This window comes from Microtus ochrogaster, linkage group LG8 (assembly GCF_000317375.1).
Source record: "Microtus ochrogaster isolate Prairie Vole_2 linkage group LG8, MicOch1.0, whole genome shotgun sequence".
NCBI lineage: Eukaryota > Metazoa > Chordata > Mammalia > Rodentia > Cricetidae > Microtus > Microtus ochrogaster.
The window spans coordinates 15,454,447-15,464,181 of record NC_022033.1 but is presented as its reverse complement, the minus strand read 5'-3'; the positions used below and the strand labels follow the sequence as shown (position 1 = coordinate 15,464,181).

The 9,735-nt window shown below is 43.6% G+C and overlaps 1 protein-coding gene across 2 annotated transcripts in view; it reads left to right on the top strand.

Moving 5' to 3' along the window:
* Ift52 (intraflagellar transport 52) overlaps positions 1-9,735 on the top strand; it is a 30,470-nt gene that overhangs the window by 16,646 nt on the left and 4,089 nt on the right. For both annotated transcript variants that reach the window (XM_005362976.3, XM_026787229.1), the window contains exons 10-11: positions 2,031-2,185; positions 5,771-5,858. In XM_005362976.3, the coding sequence (XP_005363033.1) occupies positions 2,031-2,185; positions 5,771-5,858 (243 nt within the window). The remainder of the gene's footprint in view (positions 1-2,030; positions 2,186-5,770; positions 5,859-9,735) is intronic.

Below are 9,735 nucleotides of genomic sequence, written 5' to 3'. Positions count from 1 at the left end.
CCGCCTGCCTCTGCCTCCCGAGTGCTGGGATTAAAGGCGTGCGCCACCATCGCCCGGCTGTCCTCTGGTTCTTATAGTCCCTTACAGTCTTCCACTCTCTCTTCCTCGGTGTTCCTTGGGCCTTAGTGCAGTTTGAAGCGATTCCAAAGTAATGGGATTCCAGGCATAGACTAATAGGTAATGGATTGACATAGTTCTGGGTTTAAAGGTCATACACAGTGAGTAGTCTTTCTTGTGTCTTCCAGCCTCCAGGGACAGCAGTCATAGTCTCCCTTAGCTTCCCTTAGTTTCTGCTTAGGTCAGCTAGTCTGTGTGGGCTTCCTTTTCCTCATCTTATACCACACACTGTGTGTACATTATCCACCACCTTAAAAATTACCACTGGAACTGGGCATGATGCAAATACATGTAGTCCCAGCTTTGGGGAGGTGGAAGCCAGAGGATCAGAACTTCAAGGTCAGCCTCAGGTTAGTAGTGAGTTCTAGGCCAGTCTGTGCTACATGTGACCCCTGGGAGGAAAATTATCAGTGAAATATTTTTCATGTTTTTTTTTGCGGGAGGGAGAGGAGGGGGGAGGAGGGAGGGGTGTTGTAGGGAAGCTGCTTGTTCATTTCCCAGCTGCCCAGACTCCTGAAATAATCACACAGATACTATATTATTTAAATCACTGTTTGGCCCATCAGCTCTAGCTTCTTATTTGCTAACTCTTACATCTTAATTTAACCATCTCCATTAATCTGTGCATCACCACAAGGTCGTGGCCTACCAGCAAAGTTTCAGCACATCTGTCTCTGGCATTGGCTCCATGACTTTTCCCTACTCTGCTCTTCTTTCTCTCAGCGTTCAGTTTAGTTTTCCCCATCTAGCTCTGTTCTACCCTATCAGGCCAAGTCAGTTTCTTTATTAACCAATGGTATTCATAGCATACAGAGGGGAATCCCACATCCAAGGAGTTCAAGACAGGGTTTCTCTATGTAGCTTTGGAGCCTGTCCTGGAACTCGCTCTGTAGACCAGGATGCCTCTGCCTCCCGAGCGATGGGATTAAAGGTGTGCGCCACCACCACCCGGCTCCTGTTCTTATTGAAGAACCTCCTATCTGTTCTTTATTCTTTAAGATTTACTTTGTTTTCTTGGAGTGTGGGTGTGCCTGCCTCTATACATATGTGTACCACATATGCAGATGCCCAAGGAGGCCAGCATGAGATCACGTGAAGCTGCAGTTGTTGTGAGTCTCCTGAAGTGGGTACTGGGAATGAAATGCTGGTCCTCTGAAAAGCTCTTAATGCCGAGCCGTGTTTTCCCTTTGTTTAAGCATAAACATGCTGCCCCTTGTTAAACAGTGTCTTGAGATGGACAGTTAGACTCTCCTGGTCTTTTCCTCTTACCAGCACAGAGCACATCATCACTGCTCTGAACAGTGCTGAGATGTCCTTGACTGAGGGAGAAAGATTGGGGTATAGGGTGCAGGGGGAGGGCCTGTCTGCATTGGTGTCACATGTGTTCATGCATCTAACAGGAGATAGCAGACATGTCCCAGATGCTGGGGCGGGGGAGGGAGGTGTGTTTTAGTGGGAGTTTATGGACTTTTTTATCACCTCCAATTTCTCACTGGAATAGTAAAGAAAGTTGTTCATTAAAATAACCTTAAGGAAAATTGTTTTGGATGGTTGCAGTGGTAAAAGGGATATTGCCTCAGATGGAGGTGTGAGTAAATTTGAGAGAGAGTTGATTGCCTAGTGTTCAGGGTGAAAGGCCATAGTAGTAAAAGGAGAGCAGTTGAGTCAGCATGGCTCCAGCTGTGTTCAACTGTGTATGTAATTGCAGAGTTGGACTCAGCCAGCTTTGGGTTCAGTCCAGTAGCTTTCTTCCTCTTTCTGCTTAAAGTGTCTGATGGAAGTTGTCAGTGATGATCGGAGGTGAGATCTCTTGGCAAGGAAATAGAAGTTTTGTAGATTGTGACCCCAGATGGATGCTTGACAGAGTAAACTCCATTTGCTTTTGCTGAAAGAGACTCTCGTTTGATTTTCAGATTTCCGACTACACGATGGTACCAGACACAGCCACCCTCTCAGAGCAGCTCCGAGTGTGCCTCCAGGAGGGCGATGAGAACCCACGTGACTTTACCACCCTCTTTGACCTGTCCATTTACCAGCTGGACACCACCTGCCTCCCCAAGGTCATCAAGTTAGTACTGAGGCTGCCTGGGCTGCATACTGCAGTCCACTGTGGTTTGAAAACATGAGCGTGGAGCTGTGACAGGAAAACGTGTTCTCAGCTCTGTGATGAAGTCAGTAGGGACACTGGTGTGGGAAGCATGAATGGTGTAGAGAAACTGCTGCTAGTCACTGTCTGCCTGTGTCCCAGGATCTAAAAGGCATTTCAGGTAACCTGACTTTTCTACTTTGCCAGCAGCTTTTCTGGGTTTAGCACAAGTCCTGGGTTCTAAGAACTCCTTAGTAAACAGGTATATTTGGTCCCCCTCAGAAGCACTTAAACAGAGCAGAGAAAGCACTGAGTCTCTCAGGCTTGTCCAACACAGCCTATGAGGCCCATGCCCGTGGACTCTTCCTCCTATATCCTTTACCCCTCAGCTGCTCTTCCTAGCTCCACTGTCAACCCTCTGCAGCGAGTCTCTACTCTTCCTGACTCTAGTCATTTGGCAGGCTGCTGCAGTACTATGGGTGCTGAGTATAGCTAACATGCAAGACTCTCAGATACTTTTTCCCAAAAGTTGTTTTGGCTATTTCTGGAAAAACAGATTGAAGCATGCACCTCTGCTAGAGGTCTTTCTAGTTTCTCACAGATAGGATCCTGGCCCTGAGTCTCAACTGTTTCTCTGCCAGGACTTTTATAACATGCATAAATTTCCAGGGCTTTGTTCAGACGATTATGCTTGCTGCAGACAGCCCTATCACAGTGGATTTAGTTCCTAACATCATTCTTATCTCTGACAGCACACAGCTCAGCAGACACAGGTTAAGTTAAGAGACGTTTGCTGAGTAGGGTGCACTGTTACATCAGCCTGGGATGTGCAGAGACTGAAGGAGGGTGACGAGGCCAGACTCAGCCCAGGCTACACCTCGCCTGTCTCTTAAAAAAGGCAACTTTTGAAACTACATCAAGTCTCTGTATCTCCACTTTCTCTTGCTTCAGTAATTATGCCATAGTCTAGAGTGTTTTGAGTCTGAACAAACTTAAACGAAATGAGTTCAGTGACCCTGCACACTACAGGGTCAGAAAACACGTGTGTAGTGGGTAGACACTCACCAGGATTTACTTGTTTTCCTCCATGGGACTCTGTCCTTTTGTGTGTCTGTAATTCTGCTAACTAGCGCAACTCCTTGTCTACTTTAATTCTCTCCTTAACCTGTTCATGTAGTATTTCTGAGACAGGGTCTGCCTTGTCTTGAACCTGTAATCCTCACTGCCAGGAAAGGATCCTCCCCCCCCCCCAGCCACAGACCTCACTCCTGCTGAGGCCATAGATATGTATTAAATGTACATTTGAGGACAGACACAGTGGTGCCAGGCCTGTAATCTCCACCCACACTTGTGAGACTGAGGCAGCAGGAGGATTGCATGTTGAAAACAAATCAAACTCTGTCTTAAAAAACCTAAATGAGTAGAATAAAGAGAACAATTGTACTAGGAGTTGGACTAGCTTGCAAAATTACATACAGCACAGGAGGACAAAATGAATGCTAGGGACAGTGACGGCAAAGCAGAAGCCAGAGCAGCCACTTGAGCTTGGCACTCAAGTCTCTGATGCCCTCACCATACTTTCAGTGTAGCCCAGGCTGGCCCTCACTCAACCTGTGATTTTTTTTTCCCCCCACAACCTCCTAGGCACTGAGATAGGCATGTGTTACACATACCTGACTCAGCTTTTCAAGGGCCGGGCGGTGGTCGTGCATGCCTTTAATTGCAGCACTTGGGAGGTAGAGGCAGGTGGATCGCTGTGAATTTGAAGCCAGCTTGGTCTACAAGAACTAGTTCCAGGACAGGCTCCAAAGCTACAGAGAAACCCTGTCTCGAAAAACCAAAAACAACAACAACAAAAACAAACAAACAAACAAAAGATACTTTTCAAGATAACTGTGTGACTTCTTCCCTCTCTCTTACTCAGGGCTTCTCTGACCATCCTCACTTCCTGCCCCCTTCCTGTCTGTCTGTCCTGGATTTGTTTTTCTTCTTACTACTTACTGATACCTGACATATTACCTGGTTTTCCATGTACTGTATGTCCCTTCCCTAGCATGTAGGTCCCAGGAGAACCTCCTTTGGTTCTTCTTGCTGTGATGCTTATGACAGGTAAAGCTACCTGGTATAAAGCAGACAGTGAGTCAGTACTTGCTGAGAAAAGTGGACACACGGGAGTTCACATCGTGAAGATGTGTTTGTTTATCAGAAGCAGTCCTTATGCTGGACTGTAGCATGTTTAATAAAAACAGAGACAGAAATTGGGGTTCAGGCTCAGGGTCAGAAAAGCAAAATAGCCAGGCACTGGCTCTTACCTCTACCTGAGTCTGAAATGGCAATCTTGTCTCCAGCAGTCTCAGAATGAGAGTGTGTCTGAGAGCTGTCTCTTCCCATTTTATAATGCTCTCTAGTGCTGGGATTAAAGGCATGCAACATTACTGCTTGGTTTCTTTGGAAAACTATTGTGGCTTTCTGGGATTAAAGTGTTATCACTGCCTGGTGTGTAAGGCTGACTAGTGGGGCTGTGTTACTCTCTGATCTTCAGGCAAGTTTATTTATTAAAATATAAATGAAATATTACCACACTGGGATGCTTTCTCTCGGTCGTGAAAACAGTCACAGTACTCACCGGGTGAAAACCAAATCTCATTAAGAGGACTGTTGAAATTTAAAAGTAAGTTTTCCTCTCAAATAATGCTTTGTGATTCCCGCGAGAAGTATCATAGAAAATATCCTGTTAGAGCAACATTTTAAAATTGTTTCTCCTTTGCATTACATTGTATTCAATTTTACATGCTGTAATTTGGTTTTTGTTTCTGTGATAAACATCATGACCAAAAGCAGCTTGGAAAAGAAAGGGTTTATTTCATCTTCCACTTCCTGGTCATAGCTCATCACTGAGAGAAGTCAGGACAGGAACTCAAGGAACTTAAAGCAGGAACCACAGAGGAATGCTGTTTACTGACTTGCTCCCTCTGGCTCATGCTCAGTAAGCTTTCTTATGAAACTCAGGACTGTCAGCTCAGAGGATGGTAGTATTCACAGTGGACTGGTCTCACCTATATCAATAGCGACCATGGAAATGCCCCAAAGGCCTCTTCAGGGGAGGCAGTTCTTCAACTGAGGCTCCTCTTTCCCAGGTGTGTCAGGTTGACAACCAAGATTAGCTATCACAGTGTGTGTGTGTGTGTGTGTGTGTGTGTGTGTACACATGTGCACCCATATGTGGAAGTCAAGGGGTAACTTACAGGCGTTAATTCTCTCTTTCTACCATGTGGGTTCTGGGGATCAAACTCAGGTCATCAGGCTTGATGGCAAGTTCTTTCGCTGCTGATTATCTCACCAACCCAGAGCAACAGATATATTTTGTTTTGCTTTTCTTTCTGGAAGGGATAAGGCTAGAACCCAGGCCCTCACTTATGTTAGGCATAAACCCTATTATGAACTCTTCCCACAGCTGTTAGAACAGCACACTCTGTGTGTTTTCTGAATAGTATCAATATGAGCAGTTAGCTGTGCTTTACCACAGTGCCTTACCTTTATTCCCACATTTTTGTCTGACCAACTCAGGGCTCATGAGGAGCTAAATGTGAAACATGAACCACTCCAGCTTGTCCAACCTCAGTTTGAGATGCCGCTGCCAGCCCTTCAGCCTGCGGTGAGTTAAGTGTGTTTAGGGGCTCCTGCTGTAGAACTCCACTGCTTACCCTCGATGTGGGCACCTTCATAGACTCTAAGTGCTCTACCTCTAAGCACGCTGAGACATCACATCTGTTAGCATTCTATAGGGGCTTCTATGTGGGGGAGTGCCAAGGAGTCGGAGCATGGGCTTTCCTAGTTATTAAACTTTTCCATTTTGGGGGTCAGGAGTTAGAAGGCATGTATGAGACTGGCTGAGTGCCCTAATTACTTTTGTATTGCTGTGACAAGACACTGACCAAGACAACTTATAAAAGAAAGCATTTAATTGGGGGATTGTGTACAGTTTCAGAAGGTGAATCCATACCATCATGATGAGGAACATGGCAGCAGACAGGCAGGCTTGGCATAGGAGCAGTAGCTGAGAGCTTACTTCTGATGCACAAGTAAGAGATGAAGAGAGCACAAGATTAGGCCTGGTGTGGGCTTTTAAAACCTCAAAGCCAACCCCCTGTGACACACTTCCTCCAACAGGGCCACACCTCCTAATCCTTCCCAAACAGTTCCACCAGCTAAAGACCCAACATTCAGATACATGAGCTTGTGGATGCCATTCTCATTCAGACCACCACACTGGGTAAAGAGGTAGAAAATCTTTAAGATGCCTTTGCAGGCATTGGGCACTCAGATCCTTAGTTTAGTTTTAACAGGCTGGGGTCAAATGGCCACTATATAACTTACTCAGGAGACATGAACAAACATGTTCACCCTAGAGGGCACTGATAATATAACACAAACATGATTCCTCCCAAGTCTGCTTTAGTAAACCAATGATTTTTTGCGTGAGTTACTTACATGAACATGGGTTAGGAGTTATTCACAGGAGGGTAGGGACAGGGTTTTTTCTCAGTCAGCTGCATCACCAAAAAGCCCAACCCCTGCATAGGTGAATATTCAGGAAAACTGCATCTTGGAGTTTTCTGCCCGCTTGCAGGCAGTTCCCCCTGATTGTAGCACTGCCTCTCCACATAACTTACTGCTCATTTACCCTCCAGGTAGACTGTGAGCTTCCTGAGCTTTGTAAGTTTCCTAACTCCTGTGGGACTCTATTTTTTCTCCTTCTGGGGGGAATGTTTCAGTTGAGAAGCAGTAGCTACAGAACAGCAGCCATATGTAAGGCATTGAGCAACTTCTGAGTACTTCATTGTCTTAGGGTTTCTATTGCTTCAGCAAAACACCTTGACCAAAAAGCAAGTTGTGGAGGGAAGGGTTTATTTAGCTTATACTTTCATATTGCTGTTCATCACTGAAGGAAGTCAGGGCAGGAACTGATGCAAAAGCTACATAGGGGTGCTGCTTACTGGCTTGCTTCTTGTGGCTTGCTTAGTCCACCTTCTTATAGAACCCAGGACCAGCAGCCCAGGGATGGCACCACCCACCATGGGCTGAGCTCTCCCCGATTGATCACTAATTGAGAAAATGCCTTACAGCTGGATCTCATGGAGGCATTTACTCAACTGAGGTTCCTTCATTTTGATGACTTTAGTTTGTGTCAAGTTGACACACAAAACCAGCCCATAGCTGAGGCCAGGCAGTGGTTTCTCACACCTTTAATCCCAGCACTTGGGAGGCAGAGACAAGCAGATCTCAGTGAATTCAAGGCCAGCCTGGTCTACAAAGAAGAGTTCCAGGACACCAAGACTGTTACACAGAGAAACCCTATCTTGAAAAACCAAAAACCAAAAACAAAAGAAACGACAGCATGTAGGAGGGAGGGGCCACCTGTTTGTTCCAGCCACCTGGCTAGCTTAGCCCTGAAATAACCACATAGAAACTATATTAATTAAAACACTGCTTGGCCCATTAGCTCTAACTTCTTATTGGCCGACTCTTACATCTTAGTTTAACCCATTTCTATTAATCTGTGTATTGCCACATGGCAGTGGCTTACTGGCTAAGTTTTGGCAGCATTTCTTACTCCATCTGTGGATCCATGGCATCTCCCTAACTCTGCTTTCTTCCTCCCAGAATTCAGTTCTGTCTTCCCTGGCTACCTAAGTTCTTCCCTATCAGGCCAAGGCAGTTTCTTTATTTATTAACCAATATGAGCAACACATAGAAAGAAGAACCTCCCACACCATTTCCCCTTTTCTGTTTAAACAAAAAGAAAGGCTTTAACATAGTAAAATTACATATAACAAAACAGTTATTAAGCAAGAATTACAGTTACAATATTTATATCTATCTTTTATCATAACTAAGGAAAACTGTAACTATAATTATAAATTCTTCAATTTCATCAAAGACTCCAAAAGGTTATATATAATATTACCTAAGTTAATGGGAAGTACATCATAAGCAACTTCCAAAACTCTAGAATCGACAGAGACATCTCGCTGCCTGGACAGTCACCCAAAGTTCTTCTGTATCGTTGAAGCATCCATCTTTAGCTTACAGGCTCATAGTATCCAGCAGACTTTTCCATGAAGCAGAAAATTTCAAAAACAGTTCTGTCTATATTGACAGTTTGCCAGTCACTTTCGTCTGTATCCTACAGAGTGTCTTTTAGGCTCTTTGATGAAGCAGGAACCCCAAAGGACCATCTCATATTTAGGCAAGTTCAGCAGTCATTTCTTTGTGGGTCCTCATGTCCAGTGTAGCAGTCCAGGCAAGAGCAGTTTCTTGCTCAAATGGCTAAGGAGCATCTTCGATGCCCATCTTCCTCTTGAAGTAATTTGTGCTGTCAGGAGCAGATGTGTCTCACTGTCATGAAAAGTTCTAAGTTCTTAAAACATTTTAAATACCATATTCTGAAGGTCTCTGAAAGATTTGAAGAATACCTATCTAACTGAAATATATCTCTATACATCTAGAAAATCTAACATGATTACAAGCTTGACTATTATAGATTATCTATTAACCTATATCTCTTAATTATACATTATATTTTTAAATGAGCTACACAAACACAATACCTTAATCAAGATCAGAAATACATATACATATAACAAAATTGACCTCAAATTTGTATCAGTAAACCAAGATCCATACCAATGCAAATTATTCATATCTATATCATATCCCCCTTTAAATGTAAAAAAAAACATTTATAGACAATATTTGGGAATATGGGCGTAGATTTCTCCATACTGCTTCCTGCTGATTGAGGGCACTATTAATCAGGTCTTCTATGCTATATCCTGTGTGCTAGGTTCATCTCAGTCAGCAGTTGGGTGAAGTAATTTTTTGAGGGTGTTCTTGACAATCTTTCAGGGGTTCATGGTTTATCAAACCATATTGGTCTAGAAGCAGTCCACAGGTTCTCATCTTCTGTAAAAACAAGAGAAGAACTTTTCTAAAGCAATATATCTTTAGGCCCAAATTTGAAAGTCATGGCACCTTTATAATATACATGGTGGTTTAGCTTAGCATACAATGAAATGTCTCTCTATTCTTAACTCCTTCACAGTCAAATAAGTCAAAGAAAACACAATGATATACATAATCTAGACACTCTGTGAATTTTCCATTTTTACATGGCTTATTTTTCTATACTCCTTTTAATCTATGACTTTCTGTACTGTCTCTTTAAAGACTTTACCCCCCCCTTTAAAAAAAAACAAGCATTAACTTTATTTTATGACTCTTTATACTCTTTTTCCTCTTTCTTCCAAGCCTACGTACATTTATCCAACACTGTGATCCATTTAGAGATCTTTTATGTCTGAATCTGTCCTATTGTGAATCTGTAATTCTTTACTGTCCAGGAGCACTTCTTAAAATGCTAACATATTAATGTTAAGTTTACCCTGTCTGCACTGATCTACATCTGCTTCCCCAACGACTTTTGTTCCTAAAGAACACACACTAACTAGCTGGGTGTAAGATGTACACCT